The following is a 24,000-nucleotide window of genomic DNA, read 5'->3' as shown; positions in this document are numbered from 1 at the left end:
TCCTCTCTCTCTCTCCCTCTTTCTCTCTCTCTCTCCCTCCCTCCCTCTCTCTCTCTCTCTCTCTCTCTCTCTCTCTCTCTCTGGTGCTGTTGAGCTGGGGAGGAGGTGCCGACTTTGAATGTTGTGTTTACACAACTGACTAATCCTGCGTAGTATGCCTTTAAGTAGAGCACTTGAGTAAATGTACTTAGTTACTGTGTGAGAAACAGAGCTCTATATATAATCCTACACTAACTTACACTTAGTGTAGGATTATATAAATATTATCTGCCATTGTTACATATTTGGGGTCATTTATATTAATATTTGGAGTGATTTATATTAATATTTAGGGTGATGTATATTAATATTTGGGGTGATGTATTAACCTATTGTAACTTATTTTCTCTTATTTCTAATTAACGTACAATTTAAAAAAATAATAATTCAATATCCACCTCTACTTAAAAAGGAAAGAAAAAGAAGAAAAAGTCAGATGTTGACAGAGGTTGTGAACCCTGCTGTGCATTTTTTAATATTTTAAAAATAAACAGTTAATATATTTATCTATCACATGATATCAGTATGATATTAAAGTGAAAGTGTGTCCTGTCCAGAGTCTCTGACATTACAGAATAATGGTAATAATGTGAATGTTAATAACATCAGGACTAATTATTTTATTATCTGCATCATTCTGTATCTTATCATTTTAATGTACAGAATTGTGGAAGTAAGATCATTGCTCCTTTGCTTTGTTACTCGTGTGTGTCATTGGGAAAAGGAATGTACTCTAGGAGGCCCACTCCTCTCCTTCCATCCTGGCAGAGGTCCAAATAAGGTAATATTCTGGGTCTCACAATAAGCAAATATGGTTTGGGGGTCTTGGTTTCTTAGGGAAAGATGACTCTCACATATATGGTAAATAGACTGTACTTGTGTAGCACCTTTCTAGTCTTCCAACCACTCAAAGCGCTTTTTACACTACGAGTCACTTTCACACACATTCATACACTGAATGGGTACGGGGCTACCATGTAAGGTCTCAACCTGCCCATCAGAGGAAATATAATCATTCACACACTGATGGTGCAGCCATCAGGTGCAGTATCTTGCCCAAAGACATTTCGACATGGAGCCGGGAATCGAACCTCCTACCCTCTGATTAGTGGACGACCCGCTCTACCTCCTGAACCACAGCCGCCCCATATAAGCTGATACATTGACCAATCACAGATCATTTCTCTGTTCTCTGGAACTATAATAGATCAGGTTTGCTCTTTGTTCGTTGAGACAAGCTGATGCAAATCTTTGTGTGTTCTGTCTCCTTATTGTACAATAATAATTTATAATCTTCAACCCAGCAGTGTTTTGGATATTATTTCATATGTGTGTTTAGTGTTTCCAGATGATTTCCACAACAATATACATACATACATATATGTGAGCTCACTGTAAAGTCACTAAACCTGCCAGATGTTAGATATTAAGTCCCTGTAGGAATATTATATCAGGAATAATATAATATTAGGAATATTATAGGAATATTTCAGCATGCAGGGTTTGAACTATACAGTGAGTGAAGTAGTTGCTTTATATTGATTGTTGTTGATGACCTGCTTTATTTTTGTGTACAGTCCTGTTGAATAATAGAAGCTGTGATGAAACAGCTCAGCCGTAGGCTTGTAGAGGACAGTCACTGCAAATGTACGCAGGTCAACAGGTGGCAGAAATGCTGCTACTTTGAGCCCAGCAGAGGGCAGTGTTGACTGTGGAATGGTTCAGTGTCAATAGTCTCATACAGTGTGGAGGAGGATGCATCATGTTTATTGATATTAGATTATAATGTCTCACAGGTTATTACCATGTTGGTGCTTGTTATATATGTATATAATGCTACCAGCTTAGATCATTGTTTTATACTTTTTATTCTCTCCACTTCAGTTGAAAGTGTGTGCTGACTGTGTGGCAGTGATAAATAAAGTGTTCAGAGCTTCAGTGGCGTCCTCTTGTGTTTCTAAGTGGACATGTTGCAGTGGGACAGCATGTCTAACCACTATGAAGTGATGGTGGTGAACTCATTAAGCCACTTCAACAATAGAAGACATCATCAATAATACTGATTTAAGTCAAGCAGATCAGTTTATTCAACCCTGAAATATCACTTTACTGTCAGAATATTGTTCAAGTATTTTACTGATGTTAGATAATGTAAAGTATATTCACTAAACCTAAATATACATCATATATAAAACACCAAATATAATAATAATAATAGTAATAATAGTAGAGTATTATTACTTTTCCTCTCTTTTTAAATGAGTTACCAAGTTTGTTAAATGAATAATTGACCCTTTTAAATTGTATATGTGTCTGTTTTTTAATTAATGAATTAATTTTATTGTATTTGTCCCATGTTTGATTTCAACTGCTGGCGTGGTCGTCTACTTTATTCCTGTTTCCTCTCTCATCACGTGTTACTCTGTCCATATACCTCTGTGAGGGGTCAATGTCAAGTCAAATCAAACTTTATTTGTATAGCACATTTAAAAGAACTGACAAAAGTGCGTAACAAGCTTAAAATAGCAAAATAAATAAATATAAAAGTAAATAACAAATAGAAATGAAAGAGCACACAATGTACACAAATGTACAAAGAATTCTGGCTCAATAGAAGATGAAGTCAAAGTGTCAAGCTCAACCTGAATTGAAAGGCAGTGAGAAGAGGAGGGTCTTCAGCAATGACTTTAAGGTTTCTAGGGTCTGAGCAGTCCTCACATGAATAGGTAAGCTGTTCCAGAGATTAGGAGCAGCCACCACAAAGGCTCAGTCACCTCTGTTCTTGTGCCTGAATCTCAGAACATCCAAGAACATCTGGTTGGTTGACTTCAGTGCTGGAGTATGATGATACAGGAGTTCTGCTAGATAAGGTGGTACCAGCCCATTTAAAACCTTAAAAGCCAGCAATAAAATTATAAAATCAATCCTAAAATGGACAGAAGGCCAGAGGAGAGAGGCCAATACTGGTGTTATTTGATCATGTTTTTTTACCAGTTAGAAGACAAGCAGCTGAATCTTAGTAACTGCAGACAATGAAGAATCCAATGAAGAGGCAATAAAAAGAACATGCTCTGGTTTTAGAGTTGACCACAGTACAGAAATTGCCCTGGTCAGAGTTCAGAGATAACCATGAAGTTTCTGTTCTGGTACTTCTTGACCTCAGTGCAGCTTTCGATAAGGTTGATCATGTTATTCTTCTTCAGCGCCTTGAACGCTGTTTATGTCTTAGAGGCACTGTTCTTAACTGGTTTTCTTCTTACCTTACTGGTAGATCTTTTTCTGTTTCTGTTGGTACCTTTGAATCAGATGAAGTCAGAATTCCATATGGAGTCCCTAAAGGATCAATTCTTGGTCCTCTACTGTTTAATTTGTATATGCTCCCACTTGGGTCCGTCATTCAACAATACAACATATCATATCACTCCTATGCTGACGACACACTGTTATACATCTGTTTCTGCCAACCACCTTAACCCAGTGAATGATCTCATCCAGTGCGTTACTGATGTCAAACATTGGATGGCTAAAAATTACTGACAGCTAAATGAAAACAAAACAGAGATTCTTTTAGCAGGTCTGAAGGCTTTGAGGCACCAGATTCACTCTTTGTTAACTCCCCTGTCGGTAAAACCCTGTGAGCATGTCAAAAACTTGGATGTGAAGTTAGATTAATTTAGATGCTCTCAACTTTTAGAAGCACATATCTAATATCTCTCAGACTGATTTTTATCATCTTAGAAATATATCTAAAGTTAGAGCTTTCCTATCACAGGCAGATTCTGAAAAGTTGATTCATGCATTTATTTCCAGTCAACTAGATTACTGTAATGCACTTTTTGCTGGACTGGCAAAGAACTTAATACACTCCTGCTTATTCAGAATGCTGCAGACAGAGTATTAACTAAAACCAAAAGGTGTGAACACATCACTCCTATTTTAACGTGTCTTCACTGGCTCCCAGTAAGACAAAGAATTTAATTTAAAAATGTTCCTTTTTTTAAAAAACTATGCACGGCTTGGCTCCCTCTTACATCACTGACATGCTCACTGAATACACACCAGACAGACGCCTGAGATCATCAAGTAAAGGTCTCCTCACTATACCGAGAATAAACTCTAAATCAGCTCATGGTGCCTTCAGTCATTATGATCTTACTCTCTGGAATTCTCTACCACATGAACTCAGGTCTGCTGCAACCGTGTCTTCTTTTAAAAGCAGACTAAAAACATCTTTTTTCACAAGCTTTAGTTAGGTTTAAAGTGTGTGGTTAACGGGCAAAACCTTCATTTTAGAATCAGTATTATTATTGTTATTCCTTTTTAATAATAATGATACCTTCTTATCCTACTCTCTTTATTGTAATTCCTTCTTACCCTCTAATTATATTTGTTGTCTTGTATGTTGATGTTTAACATCTCCTTATTTTTATTGTTTTTATGTTGCATGTTTTATATATGTATTGTTAATGTAAAGTTAAACGGTTTTGACATGTATGATCTTTACCTTTATTTTTGTTTTTAAGCACATTGAGTTTATGACTGTGGTATTAAATGTGAAAGACAGCAGCTAGAAAGAAAGAAGCTCATCCAGTCAGCTGGACTGAATCTCCAGGTGCATTCTGGGAGTGATTGACAGCTCAGATTACATGTTTAGAAAAGATCAGGATTCCACATTTAACTGCACTTCAACTCCAGCTGAGAACAACTATTACTGATGAAATGATAATATTACAACCTGTAGATTAAATTAGATCATTAATATCATTGATTCAAGAGGAGTGGAACAACCTTCATGGGGATCAGTAAAGAGACGGAAAGAGATGCTGTAATAAGATTGATGCTTTATTAAAGGGAAAACACAAACTGTAAATGTCTCGTTAAAACAAAGAAAATACATTTTTATAGGTTTATTTATTTATAATTGCTCCAGCAGAGAAAGCCTTTCAGATTTCTGTGGAATAAAAATAAAGTCACTTTCCTGGCGACGTCTTACTTTAATAAACTTTTGACATGTGGTCTGTTTGTCTTTATGCTAAGCTAAGCTAACTGTTTCCCCCTGCTTCCACTCTTATGCTAAGCTAAGATAGCTGTTTTCCCCTACTTGCAGTCTAATGCTGAGCTAAGCTTGCTGTTTTCTCCTCTTTCCAGTCTTGATGCTAAGCTAAGCTAGCTGAACTTCATTTTGAGCAAGTGAAACTCTCTCAGTTGGCGGCAATGGTCTGGTCTATCCAGGCGCGCAGTGCTGTGACGCGGGCGTACACATCAGGCTTCATAGTATTGCATTCTCTTCCTCCAAAGGACACGACACCAACCAGAGTCCAGGCACCAGCCTTCTGACAGACCAGAGGACCTCCAGAGTCGCCCTGAAAACAAACACACACACAAAATAAGCACACAAACAAACAAATAACATGCATAGCTGATAGGTACATGTTAGCATGTCTATCTTCCAACATGTTGCTATGCTTGTTGGTGGTTAGTGTGCAACACCCACGTTGCAGATGGCGATTCCGTTGGCTCCGGCACAGATCATATTGGAGGTGATTGGGGGGTTGAATCGACTGCACTTCTTATCGGTCAGCAGGGGGAGGGCTGCCTGCTGCAGCCGGGTGGCCGTTTTACCTGCAACACATCAACACATCACACTGATGTCTATACTGCCCCCAGTGGTCAAAGCATGCCATGTTTCCTGTGTTAACACTCCCCTTAATGGATAATAATAATAATAATAATAATAATAATAAATATAGCTTCAAGTCGCAATTTGGGGGTTCAAGCCTTTTTGCATTCAACAGAAGGAAGCAGCTCGATCAGCGAAAATTAAAGTCGTGAGCAGCAACGAACAGGTTTCAGGTTTCACAAAGGTGACCAAAGTCACCGTCGTCGCTGGTCCGGCCCCAGCCGGTGGTCATGCACATTGTGCCTGCAGGGAAGTTGTCTCTGGTCTCGGCCACGCACACGGGGGAAACACGCCTGTTTATCTGGGCGGGTCTGGCCAGCTTGATGAGCTGGATGTCGTTGTTCCAGCGCCTGGTTTTGTTGTATTCAGGGTGTGTGAACACCTGACAGGAAATTACATCATTAGCTGGTGAACACGCAGGAGCTCACGAGACATGATGAAGTCCTGCTGCTTGTTGCTCACCTTGCCGACGCTCATCACCTGGACGTCCTCGGTGGAGGAGCGGAGGTTGTGTGCTCCGAGAACCACACGGGTCGACCACCTGCAGGAAAAGATGTGAGTGAAATCAGCCAATAAAAAATCACCTGAGAAACAGGAGGCAGAGCCTAATGTCAGCTGCTGGCTGAAGCTCATATTCAGAAGAGGAACACTGATCATACAGCAGGTTTAACTGAGCAGCAGATTTAGTTCAGCTGTCAAACTGTCTTTATTTAAACATTTATAAAGTTTAAAGTTGCATTTAAACATTGGTTGACAGGACAGGTGAAGGTTAAAGGTTAAAGGTTAAAGATTGTTGGTGTTTACCTGACGGAACAGTGAGCAGCGGTTACCACCCAGTTCTGGTTGATGAGGGAGCCTCCGCAGAAGTGGAAACCCTTACATTTCTGAAACAACCACATGTTCATGAATACAACTCATTTGTGTGTGTGTGTGTGTGTGTGTGTGTGTGTGTGTGTGTGTCTGTGTCTGTGTGTGTGTGTGTGTGTGTGTGTGTGTGTACCTGCAGGGACACCTGCCAGGGCCAGGAGTGAGGCTTCGCCTCCTCGCCGTTCACGATATCCGAGTAACCGCTGATGTCGGGGGGGATGGCGGAACCTGGTGACATCATCATAAAGACATCATCATAATGACATCATCATAAAGACATCATTAACAACAACATGAGTCAGGAAGTTTGTTCCTGATCTTTGGGAACAGACGACACAAAACACCTCGAGTCACATTTTCAGTAAGAAACGATTGTTAATAAGATCAATACTTTTAAAGTGATCAGCCAATAAACACGGATCGATCTCAGACTGTGTCCAGTTATCTTCAGTCACTTATAAAAATCATTTTATCTTCATAAAGTCTTACGGCCTCAACACCCTGCACACGTGGGATCTCTTGTGATGTGGGAAGCTGAGCAGGATGGGGCCTTGTTAGTACTTGGATGGGAGACCTCCTGGGAATACCAGGAGCTGTGAGCTGTCTCTCTCCTCTCTCCTCCTGTTGCTTTCTGCAGGTATTTCTGCCTCCAGAGCTGCTCAACACCCACTGCTACAATTATTATTATTAGTCTTATTATGATTATTACCATTATTATTATTATACATCTCTATGTGGAACTTGCATTGTTCTCTCTCTCCTCTCAACCGGTCGGTAGATGATGGCCGCCCACCCAGAGCCGCTAAATATTACATCTATAAATAAATATAATAGTTGTAAATTAAAAACAAGCAGCTCAGTCTACCCAGCATGCTTCACTCCCTCAGCTGTCTTACCGTAGGCGGCGCCGGCGAAGGCGAAGCAGGAGAGGATCCACAGGAAGACCATGGCTCGAACATGAAAGCTCCGTCTGAGAGACGAACCTTTATACAGACGAGGAGTGACAGGATTGGACAGGAGGGACGTGTGTGTGTGTGTGTGTGTGTGTGTGTTTGTGTGTGTGTGTGTGTGTGTGTGTGTGTGTGTGTGTGTGTGTGTGTGTGCGTGTGTGTGAGAGTGTGTGTTTCTATGGTGCAACCACTGTTCTGTGTAATTAACTGAGAAGATGTGCAGGAGGATCTTGTGAAACATATTTATGTAAAAGTCTCTGATGTCTGTTGTGAAAACTTCCACAGTTAAATGTGTGACAGTAGTTTTGTGTCATTGAAGTTTTCACCAAACTGCAGCCGTCTGTGGTTTGCAAATGTATAAGTGAGTCACTGAGAAGGACTTGTAGTGATATGTGGCTGATCAAGTTTGTAATTATTGGGTTTTATCAGTTATTGTGACAGTATTATTGATGTTAAAGCCATCTTACAGCAGTAGTGAGCAGACTGGTGGTGAAGTAATCTATCATTATAAATAAAACTGATCCCGTGTGTTTAACCTCTATAAATGCTGGTTCACTTTTAACTGGCTCAGTATGTTTTGGTATTTTTGCTTTGGGATCCTCTGTTTCAGCTTGGTGTTATTTAGGCAAAGCTACGAGCTGCTGCATATTCTAAAATAAATGCTACTGTAGGTGCAGAATGTTACAGTTCAGTTTTATTTTGCAGGCTTGTGCTACAGCCACTGATGTTGAATGTCCTGTGATACCAGCTGGCTTTATTGTCCAAGGTAATATCAGTGTTTAATATAAACCTCACATTGCCAGTCTTTGCACAGTAAGACATGATGGGTACATGTGGTTGAGTTTCAGGGGACATAATGAAGCGGAGGGAAGGGATGTCGTCTGTTGAAGGTCAAGTGCTCGTGGGACTTCAGGTCTTCACCTTTGGTTTGGCTGCATTCTTTGCAAACTACAACAGTTTATTCTGCACTATGCAGAAGATGCCTCATGAATTTATCCAAAAGTAATGTAATAATCTTTCAATGAATCTTGTATTTGGGTGCTGACTAGTTCTTTGATCATTCCAGCTAATGTTTACACTGCTTTTTACTTGTTGCTAACTAGTGCTGGGCGGTAGGACCAAACATTTGTATCACAGTATTTTTGTTTTTGAATGACTGGGCCTTTATATAGGTTCATAGTGGCTTATTCTACTGTGAGGAGTAAACAGAGTTTACATGAAGCACTTCAAAAGTTTGAGTCTGAGTCTGAGTGAACCGAACCACACACATCACATATTCATCCAAACACACTGGTGTGTTCACATGTATGAGGCTGACTGACTGTAAGGAAACTAAAACAACGTACAGTAACGGTTACCTGGGAGAAACTGCTGGTGTTCCTGCGGTCACTGCTCTCCTCTGCAGTCGGACCTGCTGCTGCCAGACTGTGTAACTACTACATATGGATTTACAGCGTTTGTCAATATTGTCGTCCAGGAGGCAAATTTACGAATCCTACTATGGCGAAGGCATGAGCCGCCCTACTCTGCCTCTGATTGGCTAGTACTCGTTGCCTTCGGTGGTTGTTTTGGTTAGGTTTAGGCATGAGGAATGAGATTGGTTAGGGTTAGGGTAAGAATATCAGGGTAAGCCAATCAGAGGCAGAGTAGGGCAGGTGATGCCTTCGTAATAGTAGGATTCGTAAATTTGCATCCTGCAGATGGTTTCACCTCCACAAAATCAACTGGAAGAAAAGAGCGAGGCCGGCTGGATGAAACAGCGGTAACGTTAGTCCATTAAAACTGCACAGTGTGTATCTTGTCATTTTATCCTTGCAATTTGGAAACTTGCAGACATGAACCATTTTATTTCATCTTCAAAGTTGCTGCTTCTCTATGTTCAAACATAGAAACAAACCGACTTGCAAACTGCCCTGCATGTAGTTAGCCATAATGCTACTACAGGAGGCTAGTTCCTGTGTTTACTTTCATTCAAACTCAGAGTTTGAAGTGGTGTAGGAGAATGAGTGCCAGGTCACGGTGACCTGTACCAATGCCAAACATGTCAGTCCACCGAACCAAAACAGGAGACATCTGGAGATATTGGGAAAGAGGCGGAATACCACACACACAAAGTGGAGAGATGCTCACTCAAATTTGGTTAAAGTCTAAAGTTAAGTGAAATTGAGAAATGTCCCATTCTTCTTTAGAATTTAGGATAGCCAAAAAGTCTGCTAAACAGGATGAGACTTGTCACGCAACTTGAACACATACACACACACAGCCTGTCTTCAGTATAAAAGGCATGTCACGTTCTGTGATGTTGGAATTTTCTCTGTTTACGTTGTCTGGTGAGCTGTTGTGAAATAAAAGAGATTCCCCATCTGACACCTGTGTCTCGACCATCTGATTCCTCTGTTGTCCACCTCTTTCTGCCACAACAGCGGTTCATGTTAAAATCATGTTTATTTCTAAAGTAGTAGGAGGCTGAAGGAGGTTGTCCCGATAACCATCATTATACTTGAGGCCTTGTTCAGTTTTTCAAACCACAGAAAAATGTGAAAGATTATGAACCACCAGCCAAATTTGACTGATTAAAAAAATCATCAAGTTTATAAAACTAGGTTTCAAAATTGTGGAAAAACAAGCAGTGTTCTGATCTCTGAAACGCTGGGGGTGTGTCCACTGAAGGCGCTGAAACCACTGAAACTGAACAGTCGGAGCCTCTGAACTCAACAACGCTCATGCCGAACTCCCATAAAAAATATACAATTTAAAATAGGCCTCATTTCTAAGTGTAAGACAAGCAACATGGATGATATTTTGGGTGGTCATCCGCTAATCGGAAGATCGGCGGTTCGTTTCCCGATTCCAGTCCGCATGTGGATGTGTCCTTGGGCAAGATACTGAAGCCCGAATTGCTCCTGATGGCTGTTCCATCAGTGTGTGAATGATTACATTTCCTCTGATGGGCAGGTTGGGACCTTACATGGCAGCCCCGTACCCATTCAGCATATGAATGGGTGAATGTGACTCGTAGTGTAAAAAACACTTTGAGTGCTTGGAAGACTAGAAAGGTGCTATACAAGTACAGTTCATTTACCATTTACCATTTATTTCAAAAATAAAGTAACGCTAGGAGCCACTGCTTAATTCAGAACCTATTTTGTAGGTAAATGTGGACTTATTTCAGTAAAAACTTAAATGAGTAGTTAACAAGTGATCCATTGTCAGTCATTGTCATATTAAAGTGTCATTTATGTCAATGGAGTTCAGTGTCAACGTTACTCACTTGTGTGCTGAAAAGTGCCAGCGAGGGTCTGGATGTAACAGCCGCAGGCGTGTGTCTGTAGTGAGGGTGAAGACACCGGAGTAACGTCCGCAACGCAGCCCGAGACAGCGAGGATGAGACTGGACAGAATGCAGTCAGCCACTAAGTTACAGTCCGTTTCATTTGGTCGCCTGTCGATGGCGTCATACCCCCTCTACCAAAGAGTATATGTAGTATATGTGTCATGCATCACTGTTGTTGTTGTCCGCCACAATGACGTCTACCAAAGAGTATACATGTACAAGATAATATGCTGGTGTAATGGTTTCTGCCTTCAGATAACCGATACCCCCTGCCGATGTGGATAAGGCACCGGCAGACAGCTGTCCTCTACCTCTGACCGAGGTATCGAACGTGTTCCCAAAATCTACACAGAAGACCATCCTCGCCTTGTTTATGGAACCAGAGTTCAGCCTGGCTTCTATAATCACCAGCTGTCACTGAACCTCTCTAAACGGGCCTATTTACTCAGGAATACCTGACAGCAGGGTCGCAACAAAGTGTATCGGTGCAAATAGGTGTTGGAGGTTTGAAAGTCCTCCAAGATGGCCTCTAACAGGTCATCACTGGAGGAGTCCCACCCTGATGGTCGAAGGCTTCGATGTCCTGGCCCTAACAGTTTAGCCAATTAAACTATAATAAACCGTTCAACCTGATTCTGAACTCTGTCACATCTTATCATATCAATTATTACATCTAAATCTTTACAATTCTGTTAATTAAAAAACATTGCAAGTTTATCCTGAGCAAATTTCATTATAAAGACCTCAGAGATGAGCAAAGACAGGAACTATGGTTGGAGTGTATAAAAATACTAACTAGTTTTAACTGTTTTCTCCAAAAATGAGTAACATAAAATACAAAAAGTAAAACATAAAAGTTTGAGTAAAAAGTTAAAGATTCAAAAAGACAAACTGACAAAAGGACCTCAAGTGACGACCCAAAAAGAGAGACCCCCGTCTCTCTTGGCTCTTCTTTTTATATCAATACATCTCCCCCTTCTTACATTCCTATATCCATATCCAGAACATCTACCAGCTACATGCTGATGTTTTATGATGAGAAATCGGTGACTTTTCTTTGACTGTCACTTACAACACATTCCATGGAACATTTGAAACTTCTATTTTTTTACGTTTGAGGTTAAATTTAGGGATGTCTCCTCGCTGCAATAAACCGCAGCTTCTCCTTGGGCCTCAGGTTTGTTTAGTTTCACTTGAAAGTTCAGATGTAATTCAGTAAAAATTGTGCAAGTTCTGCACAAATGGTGTAAGACATGGTGTTTTGACATATCGCCAATTATAATTAAATAATGTAGTCAGAGGTATGTTTGAGCGGAGTTCATCTCGGCCACTTAGAGTGGAGCTTTCAACACTCATCATAGGTCATAAATTGACCTTTATTCAGTTTTAAGCCACACTTTAACAAAGAACGTTTTAGATCTTGGTCGTTTTTAACTGAATCTTTTAACCAGATGAAGGATTTTAGTCATCGTCTGGATCTTGAGTTGTCATAGTAACAAGCTGAGCAAACGTTAGCAGCAGTTCGGCTCGCAGCCCCTCCTTACATCCTGTGTCCACTGAACAGCGTCGGAGAAACACTGATTTTTGTTCAGTAAGCCACACAAATAATAACCTTTCAATGTTCGAAGGGGGTGTAGGATGAAGTAGAGAACTTTTCTAGTCCTACCCCCTTTTTTTACTTTATGTTTTTTAATTTACTTCATCAATAAAGTCAAAGCTGAAAAAAACATTCAGAACAACACAAGAGAATAAATATAACTTGCATAGAAACAATAACAACAAACAAAAACAACACAAGTCAAAAAGACACTCTGTACCAAATCATATTATTCCAGTCAAGCTCTATCTTCATTCATTCTATATCTGTTCAATATGTTATTTTTAAAGATTTGTTTCAACTTACTTAATGTTGTACATGTTTTCATTTCTTCACTACAGTTGTTCTATAGATTAACTCCCTTTGTTGTGATACAATGAAGTTTTGCATTAGTCCTCACTGTTTCTTGAACATACATATTCCTCTGAAATCATATTTACTTTCCCTCATTTGAAACAACCTTTCGATTCAGTTTGGTAACTGCTGATTTTTTACTCTGTACATGATTTGAATAGTTTTGAAATCAACCAGGTCCTTAAATTTCAGTGCATTTAGTTTGATGAAGAGTGGGTTTGTTGGTTCTCTGTAAGTGGTTTTATTTACGATTCTTATGGCTCTTTTTTGGAGGATGAAAATCAGATCTGTGTTTGTGTCATAAGCTTCGTCTACATCTTCCACATAGACTTTGTTCCAGTCTTGTATCATCAGATCTTTTTTAAAAGAATTAATTGCCCCTTCTGATTTTTGTCTAATTATTTTGTAAGTTGTCACATCTTTATTTGTTTTCTAACTGCAGATATTAATCCTCAGGACTCCACCAGTAGCCTACTTGTGTCCAGAAAAGAGCTTGTAAAGTCTGACTTCCTGTCTGTACTGTACATTGATGCACCTGATGTGTGTTGGCCTTTAGACTTCAGATCTGTGTGTGTGTGTGTGTGTGTGTGTGTGTGTGTGTGTGTGTGTGTGTGTGTGTGTGTCTCTATGGTGCAACCACTGTTCTGTGTAATTAACTGAGAAGATGTGCAGGAGGATCTTGTGAAATATATTTATGTAAAAGTCTCTGATGTCTGTTGTGAAAACTTCCACAGTTAAACGTGTGACAGTAGTTTTCTGTCATTGTAGTGCAATGCCTACCAAGATGTTTAAAAGTGTTCTCAACTGTTTGGTAGATGATGTCCTTGAATGCCTCTCTACTCTCTGGAATCTTCCCCACAGCTCTCAAACATACTATAGTAACATCATTGTTAAAAAAGAGCAATCTAGATCCGTTTGTCCTTGAGAACTATAGACCAATCTCAAACCTACCATGTCTGGGGAAAAGTCTTTAAAAGGTTGTATATCAACAATTACACATGTATCTGTCACATAACAATTTATTTGATGTTTACCAGTCTGGTTTTAGAGTTGACCACAGTACAGAAACTGCCCTGGTCAGAGTTCAGAGATAACCATGAAGTTTCTGTTCTGGTACTTCTTGACCTCAGTGCAGCTTTCGATAAGGTTGATCATGTTATTCTTCTTCAGCGCCTTGAACACTGTTTATGTCTTAGAGGCACTGTTCTTAACTGGTTTTCTTCTTACCTTACTGGTAGATCTTTTTCTGTTTCTGTTGGTAACTTTGAATCAGATCAGAATTCCATATGGAGTCCCTAAAGGATCAATTCTTGGTCCTCTACTGTTTAATTTGTATATGCTCCCACTTGGGTGCATCATTCAACAATACAACATATCATATCACTCCTATGCTGACGACACACTGTTATACATCTGTTTCTGCCAACCACCTTAACCCAGTGAATGATCTCATCCAGTGCGTTACTGATGTCAAACATTGGATGGCTAAAAATTACTGACAGCTAAATGAAAACAAAACAGAGATTCTTTTAGCAGGTCTGAAGGCTTTGAGGCACCAGATTCACTCTTTGTTAACTCCCCTGTCGGTAAAACCCTGTGAGCATGTCAAAAACTTGGATGTGATTTTAGATGCTCTCAACTTTTAGAAGCACATATCTAATATCTCTCAGACTGATTTTTATCATCTTAGAAATATATCTAAAGTTAGAGCTTTCCTATCACAGTCAGATTCTGAAAAGTTGATTCATGCATTTATTTCCAGTCAACTAGATTACTGTAATGCACTTTTTGCTGGACTGGCAAAGAACTTAATACACTCCAGCTTATTCAGAATGCTGCAGACAGAGTATTAACTAAAACCAAAAGGTGTGAACACATCACTCCTATTTTAATGTGTCTTCACTGGCTCCCAGTAAGACAAAGAATTTAATTTAAAAATGTTCCTTTTTTTAAAAAACTATGCACGGCTTGGCTCCCTCTTACATCACTGACATGCTCACTGAATACACACCAGACAGACGCCTGAGATCATCAAGTAAAGGTCTCCTCACTATACCGAGAATAAACTCTAAATCAGCTCATGGTGCCTTCAGTCATTATGATCTTACTCTCTGGAATTCTCTACCACATGAACTCAGGTCTGCTACAACTGTGTCTTCTTTTAAAAGCAGACTAAAAACATCTTTTTTCACAAGCTTTAGTTAGGTTTAAAGTGTGTGGTTAACGGGCAAAACCTTCATTTTAGAATCAGTATTATTATTGTTATTCCTTTTTAATAATAATGATACCTTCTTATCCTACTCTCTTCATTGTAATTCCTTCTTACCCTCTAATTATATTTTTTGTCTTGTATGTTGATGTTTAACATCTCCTTATTTTTATTGTTTTTATGTTGCATGTTTTATATATGTATTGTTAATGTAAAGTTAAACGGTTTTGACATGTATGATCTTTACCTTTATTTTTGTTTTTAAGCACATTGAGTTTATGACTGTGGTATTAAATGTGAAAGACAGCAGCTAGAAAGAAAGAAGCTCATCCAGTCAGCTGGACTGAATCTCCAGGTGCATTCTGGGAGTGATTGACAGCTCAGATTACATGTTTAGAAAAGATCAGGATTCCACATTTAACTGCACTTCAACTCCAGCTGAGAACAACTATTACTGATGAAATGATAATATTACAACCTGTAGATTAAATTAGATCATTAATATCATTGATTCAAGAGGAGTGGAACAACCTTCATGGGGATCAGTAAAGAGACGGAAAGAGATGCTGTAATAAGATTGATGCTTTATTAAAGGGAAAACACAAACTGTAAATGTCTCGTTAAAACAAAGAAAATACATTTTTATAGGTTTATTTATTTATAATTGCTTCAGCAGAGAAAGCCTTTCAGATTTCTGTAGAATAAAAATAAAGTCACTTTCCTGGTGATGTCTTACTTTAATAAACTTTTGACATGTGGTCTGTTTGTCTTTATGCTAAGCTAAGCTAGCTGTTTCCCCCTGCTTCCACTCCTATGCTAAGCTAAGCTAGCTGTTTCCCCCTGCTTCCACTCCTATGCTAAGCTAAGATAGCTGAACTTCATTTTGAGTAAGTGAAACTCTCTCAGTTGGCGGCGATGGTCTGGTCTATCCAGGCGCGCAGTGCTGTGACGCGGGCGTTCACTCTGGGCATCATGGGATTGCAGTCTCCTCTTCCAAAGGATGTGACACCAACCAGAGTCCAGGCACCAGCCTTCTGACAGACCAGAGGACCTCCAGAGTCGCCCTGAAAACAAACACAAACACAAAATAAACACACAAACAAACAAATAACATGCGTAGCTGATAGGTACATGTTAGCATGTCTATCTTCCAACATGTTGCTAACATGTTTGTTGGTGGTTAGTTATGCAGCACCCACCTTGCAGGCACAGGCTCCATTGCCTCCGACGCAGATCATATTGGACGTGATAGAGCCAAAGAAACTACACTTCTCATTGGTCCACAGGCGGAGGGCTGCCTGCTGCAGCCGGGTGGCAGGTTTACCTGCAACACATCAACACATCACACTGATGTCTATACTGCCCCCAGTGGTCAAAGCATGCCATGTTCCCTGTGTTAACGCACCCTTAGTGGTCTGAGAAGCTGTACAGGTGAGTTCTCAGCAGGTGTAAAGCACTAATCATATTATTATTGTTATTATCATTATTAATAATAACAATAATAATAATAATAAAGTCACCGTTGCCGCTGGTCCGGCCCCAGCCGGTGGCCATGCATGTTATGCCTGCAGGGAAGTTGTCTCTGGTTTCGGCCACGCACACGGGGGAAACACGCCTGTTTATCTGGGCGGGGCTGGCCAGCTTGATGAGCTGGATGTCGTTGTTCCAGCGCCTGGTTTTGTTGTATTCGGGGTGTGTGAACACCTGACAGGAAATGACATCATTAGCTGGTGAACACGCAGGAGCTCACGAGACATGATGAAGTCCTGCTGCTTGTTGCTCACCTTGCCGACCCCGATCACCTGGACGTCCTCGGTGGAGGAGTTGAGGTTGTGTGCTCCGAGAACCACACGGGTCGACCACCTGCAGGAAAAGATGTGAGTGAAATCAGCCAATAAAAAATCACCTGAGAAACACCTGAGCAACAGGAGGCGGAGCCTAATGTCAGCTGCTGGCTGAAGCTCATATTCAGAAGAGGAACACTGATCATACAGCAGGTTTAACTGAGCAGCAGATTGAGTTCAGCTGTCAAACTGTCTTTATTTAAACATTTATAAAGTTTAAAGTTGCATTTAAAATTGGTTGACAGGACAGGTGAGGGTTAAAGGTTAAAGGTTAAAGATTGTTGATGTTTACCTGACGGAACAGTGAGCAGCGGTTACCACCCAGTTCTGGTTGATGAGGGAGCCTCCGCAGAAGTGGAAACCCTTACATTTCTGAAACAACCACATGTTCATGAATACAACTCATTTGTGTGTCTGTGTGTGTGTGTGTGTGTGTGTGTGTGTGTATGTGTGTGTGTGTGTGTGTGTGTGTGTGTGTGTGTGTACCTGCAGGGACACCTGCCAGGGCCAGGAGTGAGGCTTCGCCTCCTTGCCGTTCACGATATCAGAGTAACCGCTGATGTCGGGGGGGATGGCGGAACCTGGTGACATCATCATAATGACATCATCATAATGACATCATCATAAAGACATCATTAACAACAACATGAGTCAAGAAGTTTGTTCCTGATCTTTGGGAACAGACGACACAAAACACCTCGAGTCACATTTTCAGTAAGAAACGATTGTTAATAAGATCAATACTTTTAAAGTGATCAGCCAATAAACACAGATCGATCTCAGACTGTGTCCAGTTATCTTCAGACACTTATAAAAATCATTTTATCTTCATAAAGTCTTACGGCCTCACCACCCTGCACACGTGGGATCTCTTGTGATGTGGGAAGCTGAGCAGGATGGGGCCTGGTTAGTACTTGGATGGGAGACCTCCTGGGAATACCAGGAGCTGTGAGCTGTCTCTCTCCTCTCTCCTCTTGTTGCTTTCTGCAGGTATTTCTGCCTCCAGAGCTGCTCAACACCCACTGCTACAATTATTATTATTAGTCTTATTATGATTATTACCATTATTATTATTATACATCTCTATGTGGAACTTGCATTGTTCTCTCTCTCCTCTCAACCGGTCGGTAGATGATGGCCGCCCACCCAGAGCCGCTAAATATTAAATCTATAAATAAATATAATAGTTGTAAATTAAAAACAAGCAGCTCAGTCTACCCAGCATGCTTCACTCCCTCAGCTGTCTTACCGTAGGCGGCGCCGACGAAGGCGAAGCAGGAGAGGATCCACAGGAAGACCATGGCTCGAACATGAAAGCTCCGTCTGAGAGACGAACCTTTATACAGACGAGGAGCGACGGGATTGGACAGGAGGGACGTGTGTGTGTGTGTGTGTGTGTGTGTGTGTGTGTGTGTGTGTCTCTATGGTGCAACCACTGTTCTGTGTAATTAACTGAGAAGATGTGCAGGAGGATCTTGTGAAACATATTTATGTAAAAGTCTCTGATGTCTGTTGTGAAAACTTCCACAGTTAAATGTGTGACAGTAGTTTTGTATCATTGAAGTTTTCACCAAACTGCAGCCGTCTGTGGTTTGCAAATGTATAAGTGAGTCACTGAGAAGGACTTGTAGTGATATGTGGCTGATCAAGTTTGTAATTATTGGGTTTGATCAGTTATTGTGACAGTATTATTGATGTTAAAGCCATCTTACAGCAGTAGTGAGCAGACTGGTGGTGAAGTAATCTATCATTATAAATAAAAGTGATCCCGTATGTTTAACCTCTATAAATGCTGGTTCACTTTTAACTGGCTCAGTATGTTTTGGTATTTTTGCTTTGGGATCCTCTGTTTCAGCTTGGTGTTATTTAGGCAAAGCTACGAGCTGCTGCATATTCTAAAATAAATGCTACTGTAGGTGCAGAATGTTACAGTTCAGTTTTATTTTGCAGGCTTGTGCTACAGCCACTGATGTTGAATGTCCTGTGATACCAGCTGGCTTTATTGTCCAAGGTAATATCAGTGTTTAATATAAACCTCACATTGCCAGTCTTTGCACAGTAAGACATGATGGGTACATGTGGTTGAGTTTCAGGGGACATAATGAAGCGGAGGGAAGGGATGTCGTCTGTTGAAGGTCAAGTGCTCGTGGGACTTCAGGTCTTCACCTTTGGTTTGGCTGCATTCTTTGCAAACTACAACAGTTTATTCTGCACTATGCAGAAGATGCCTCATGAATTTATCCAAAAGTAATGTAATAATCTTTAAATGAATCTTGTATTTGGGTGCTGACTAGTTCTTTGATCATTCCAGCTAATGTTTACACTGCTTTTTACTTGTTGCTAACTAGTGCTGGGCGGTAGGACCAAACATTTGTATCACAGTATTTTTGTTTTTGAATGACTGGGCCTTTATATAGGTTCATAGTGGCTTATTCTACTGTCAGGAGTAAACAGAGTTTACATGAAGCACTTCAAAAGTTTGAGTCTGAGTCTGAGAGAACCGAACCACACACATCACATATTCATCCAAACACACTGGTGTGTTCACATGTATGATGCTGACTGACTGTAAGGAAACTAAAACAACGTACAGTAACGGTTACCTGGGGGAAACTGCTGGTGTTCCTGCGGTCACTGCTCTCCTCTGCAGTCGGACCTGCTGCTGCCAGACTGTGTAACTACTACATATGGATTTACAGCGTTTGTCAATATTGTTGTCCAGGAGGCAAATTTACGAATCCTACTATGGCGAAGGCATGAGCCGCCCTACTCTGCCTCTGATTGGCTAGTACTCATTGCCTTCGGTGGTTGTTTTGGTTAGGTTTAGGCATGAGGAATGAGATTGGTTAGGGTTAGGGTAAGAATATCAGGGTGAGCCAATCAGAGGCAGAGTAGGGCAGGTGATGCCTTCGTAATAGTAGGATTCGTAAATTTGCATCCTGCAGATGGTTTCACCTCCACAAAATCAACTGGAAGAAAAGAGCGAGGCCGGCTGGATGAAACAGCGGTAACGTTAGTCCATTAAAACTGCACAGTGTGTATCTTGTCATTTTATCCTTGCAATTTGGAAACTTGCAGACATGAACCATTTTATTTCATCTTCAAAGTCGCTGCTTCTCTATGTTCACACATAAAAACAAACCGATTTGCAAACGGCCCTGCATGTAGTTAGCCATAATGCTACTACAGGAGGCTAGTTCCTGTGTTTACTTTCATTCAAACTCAAACCTTTGAAGCGGTGTAGGAGAATGAGTGCCAGGTCACGGTGACCTGTACCAATGCCAAACATGTCAGTCATTGTTATATTAAAGTGTCATTTATGTCAATGGAGTTCAGTGTCAACGTTACTCACTTGTGTGCTGAAAAGCGCCAGCGAGGGTCTGGATGTAACAGCCGCAGGCGTGTGTCTGTAGTGAGGGCGAAGACACCGGAGTAACGTCCGCAACGCAGCCCGAGACAGCGAGGGTGAGACTGGACAGAGTGCAGTCAGCCACTAAGTTACAGTCCGTTTCATTTGGTCGCCTGTCGATGGCGTCATACCCCCTCTACCAAAGAGTATATGTAGTATATGTGTCATGCATCACTGTTGTTGTTGTCCGCCACAATGACGTCTACCAAAGAGTATACATGTACAAGATAATATGCTGGTGTAATGGTTTCTGCCTTCAGATAACCGATACCCCCTGCCGATGTGGATAAGGCACCGGCAGACGGCTGTCCTCTACCTCTGACCGAGGTATCGAACGTGTTCCCAAAATCTACACAGAAGACCATCCTCGCCTTGTTTAGGGAACCAGAGTTCAGCCTGGCTTCTATAATCACCAGCTGTCACTGAACCTCTCTAAACGGGCCTATTTACTCAGGAATACCTGACAGCAGGGTCGCAACAAAGTGTATCGGTGCAAATAGGTGTTGGAGGTTTGAAAGTCCTCCAAGATGGCCTCTAACAGGTGATCACTGGAGGAGGCCCACCCTGATGGTCGAGGGCTTCGATGTCCTGGCCCTAACAGTTTAGCCAATTAAACTATAATAAAAAACCTATAATTCAACCTGATTCTGAACTCTGTCACATCTTATCATATCAATTATTACATCTAAATCTTTACAATTCTGTTAATTAAAAAACATTGCAAGTTTATCCTTAGCAAATTTCATTATAAAGACCTCAGAGATGAGCAAAGACAGGAACTTTGGTTGGAGTGTATAAAAATACTAACCAGTTTTATTTGTTTTCTCCAAAAATGAGTAACATAAAATACAAAAAGTAAAACATAAAAGTTTGAGTAAAAAGTTAAAGATTCAAAAAGACAAACTGACAAAAGGACCTCAAGTGACGACCCAAAAAGAGAGACCCCCGTCTCTCTTGGCTCTTCTTTTTATATCAATACATCTCCCCCTTCTTACATTCCTACATCCATATCCAGAACATCTACCAGCTACATGTTGATGTCTTATGATGAGAAATCGGTGACTTTTCTTTGACTGTCACTTACAACACATTCCATGGAACATTTGAAACTTCTATTTTTTTACGTTTGAGGTTAAATTTAGGGATGTCTCCTCGCTGCAATAAACCGCAGCTTCTCCTTGGGCCTCAGGTTTGTTTAGTTTCACTTTAAAGTTCAGATGTAATTCAGTAAAAATTGTGCAAGTTCTGCACAAATGGTGTAAGACATGGTGTTTTGACATATCACCAATTATAATTAAATAATGTAGTCAGAGGTAGGTTTGAGCGGAGTTCATCTCGGCCACTTAGAATGGAGCTTTCAACACTCATCATAGGTCATAAATTGACCTTTATTCAGTTTTAAGCCACACTTTAACAAAGAACGTTTTAGATCTTGGTCGTTTTTAACTGAATCTTTTAACCAGATGAAGGATTTTAGTCATCGTCTGGATCTTGAGTTGTCATAGTAACAAGCTGAGCAAACGTTAGCAGCAGCTCGGCTCGCAGCCCCTCCTTACATCCTGTGTCCACTGAACAGCGTCGGAGAAACACTGATTTTTAAAAAAAATAGCAAAATTTCAGTAAGCCACACAAATAATAACCTTTCAATGTTCGAAGGGGGTGTAGGATGAAGTAGAGAACTTCTCTAGTCCTACCCCCTTTTTTTACTTTATGTTTTTTAATTTACTTCATCAATAAAGTCAAAGCTGAAAAAAACATTCAGAACAACACAAGAGAATAAATATAACTTGCATAGAAACAATAACAACAAACAAAAACAACACAAGTCAAAAAGACACTCTGTACCAAATCATATTATTCCAGTCAAGCTCTATCTTCATTCATTCTATATCTGTTCAATATGTTATTTTTAAAGATTTGTTTCAACTTACTTAATGTTGTACATGTTTTCATTTCTTCACTACAGTTGTTCTATAGATTAACTCCCTTTGTTGTGATACAATGAAGTTTTGCATTAGTCCTCACTGTTTCTTGAACATACATATTCCTCTGAAATCATATTTACTTTCCCTCATTTGAAACAATCTTTGGATTCAGTTTGGTAACTGCTGATTTTTTACTCTGTACATGATTTGAATAGTTTTGAAATCAACCAGGTCCTTAAATTTCAGTGCATTTAGTTTGATGAAGAGTGGGTTTGTTGGTTCTCTGTAAGTGGTTTTATTTACGATTCTTATGGCTCTTTTTTGGAGGATGAAAATCGGATCTGTGTTTGTGTCATAAGCTTCGTCTACATCTTCCACATAGACTTTGTTCCAGTCTTGTATCATCAGATCTTTTTTAAAAGAATTAATTGCCCCTTCTGATTTTTGTCTAATTATTTTGTAAGTTGTCACATCTTTATTTGTTTTCTAACTGCAGATATTAATCCTCAGGACTCCACCAATAGCCTACTTGTGTCCAGAAAAGAGCTTGTAAAGTCTGACTTCCTGTCTGTACTGTACATTGATGCACCTGATGTGTGTTGGCCTTTAGACTTCAGATCTGTGTGTGTGTGTGTGTGTGTGTGTGTGTGTGTGTGTGTGTGTGTGTGTGTGTGTGTGTCTCTATGGTGCAACCACTGTTCTGTGTAATTAACTGAGAAGATGTGCAGGAGGATCTTGTGAAATATATTTATGTAAAAGTCTCTGATGTCTGTTGTGAAAACTTCCACAGTTAAACGTGTGACAGTAGTTTTCTGTCATTGTAGTGCAATGCCTACCAAGATGTTTAAAAGTGTTCTCAACTGTTTGGTAGATGATGTCCTTGAATGCCTCTCTACTCTCTGGAATCTTCCCCACAGCTCTCAAACATACTATAGTAACATCATTGTTAAAAAAGAGCAATCTTGATCCGTTTGTCCTTGAGAACTATAGACCAATCTCAAACCTACCATGTCTGGGGAAAAGTCTTTAAAAGGTTGTATATCAACAATTACACATGTATCTGTCACATAACAATTTATTTGATGTTTACCAGTCTGGTTTTAGAGTTGACCACAGTACAGAAACTGCCCTGGTCAGAGTTCAGAGATAACCATGAAGTTTCTGTTCTGGTACTTCTTGACCTCAGTGCAGCTTTCGATAAGGTTGATCATGTTATTCTTCTTCAGCGCCTTGAACGCTGTTTATGTCTTAGAGGCACTGTTCTTAACTGGTTTTCTTCTTACCTTACTGGTAGATCTTTTTCTGTTTCTGTTGGTAACTTTGAATCAGATGAAGTCAGAATTCCATATGGAGTCCCTCAAGGATCAATTCTTGGTCCTCTACTGTTTAATTTGTATATGCTCCCACTTGGGTCCATCATTCAACAATACAACATATCATATCACTCCTATGCTGACGACACACTGTTATACATCTGTTTCTGCCAACCACCTTAACCCAGTGAATGATCTCATCCAGTGCGTTACTGATGTCAAACATTGGATGGCTAAAAATTACTGACAGCTAAATGAAAACAAAACAGAGATTCTTTTAGCAGGTCTGAAGGCTTTGAGGCACCAGATTCACTCTTTGTTAACTCCCCTGTCGGTAAAACCCTGTGAGCATGTCAAAAACTTGGATGTGAATTTAGATGCTCTCAACTTTTAGAAGCACATATCTAATATCTCTCAGACTGATTTTTATCATCTTAGAAATATATCTAAAGTTAGAGCTTTCCTATCACAGGCAGATTC

General features: G+C 40.2%; 2 protein-coding genes across 4 annotated transcripts in view; both read right to left on the bottom strand.

Moving 5' to 3' along the window:
• Window positions 1-7,624, bottom strand: part of LOC137192219 (chymotrypsin A-like) — a 39,099-nt gene extending 31,475 nt beyond the window's left edge. The window contains exons 1-7 of one of the 3 annotated variants that reach the window (XM_067602750.1): window positions 7,483-7,624; window positions 6,720-6,814; window positions 6,524-6,603; window positions 6,182-6,260; window positions 5,918-6,101; window positions 5,534-5,661; window positions 4,869-5,402 (exon numbers count right to left, since the gene is read on the bottom strand). In XM_067602750.1, coding sequence (XP_067458851.1) covers window positions 5,241-5,402; window positions 5,534-5,661; window positions 5,918-6,101; window positions 6,182-6,260; window positions 6,524-6,603; window positions 6,720-6,814; window positions 7,483-7,534 — 780 coding nt within the window. In that variant the 5' untranslated portion in view covers window positions 7,535-7,624 and the 3' untranslated portion in view covers window positions 4,869-5,240. Of the gene's footprint in view, window positions 1-4,868; window positions 5,403-5,533; window positions 5,662-5,917; window positions 6,102-6,181; window positions 6,261-6,523; window positions 6,604-6,719; window positions 6,815-7,480 lie in introns of those variants that run through there. The other 2 variants (XM_067602752.1, XM_067602749.1) reach the window with 2 other exon arrangements.
• A 7,977-nt stretch (window positions 7,625-15,601) lies between these two features.
• The window catches only part of LOC137192216 (chymotrypsinogen 2-like), a 22,713-nt gene continuing 14,314 nt past the window's right edge, over window positions 15,602-24,000 (bottom strand). Inside the window, exons 3-8 of the mRNA XM_067602746.1 lie at window positions 17,360-17,371; window positions 17,166-17,245; window positions 16,814-16,892; window positions 16,550-16,733; window positions 16,229-16,353; window positions 15,602-16,093 (exon numbers count right to left, since the gene is read on the bottom strand). Coding sequence (XP_067458847.1) covers window positions 15,932-16,093; window positions 16,229-16,353; window positions 16,550-16,733; window positions 16,814-16,892; window positions 17,166-17,245; window positions 17,360-17,371 — 642 coding nt within the window. The 3' untranslated portion in view covers window positions 15,602-15,931. The remainder of the gene's footprint in view (window positions 16,094-16,228; window positions 16,354-16,549; window positions 16,734-16,813; window positions 16,893-17,165; window positions 17,246-17,359; window positions 17,372-24,000) is intronic.

Source organism: Thunnus thynnus, chromosome 11 (assembly GCF_963924715.1).
Source record: "Thunnus thynnus chromosome 11, fThuThy2.1, whole genome shotgun sequence".
Taxonomy (NCBI): Eukaryota; Metazoa; Chordata; class Actinopteri; order Scombriformes; family Scombridae; genus Thunnus; species Thunnus thynnus.
The sequence above is the reverse complement of the archived record's forward strand: the minus strand, read 5'-3'. Positions and strand labels throughout refer to the sequence as shown.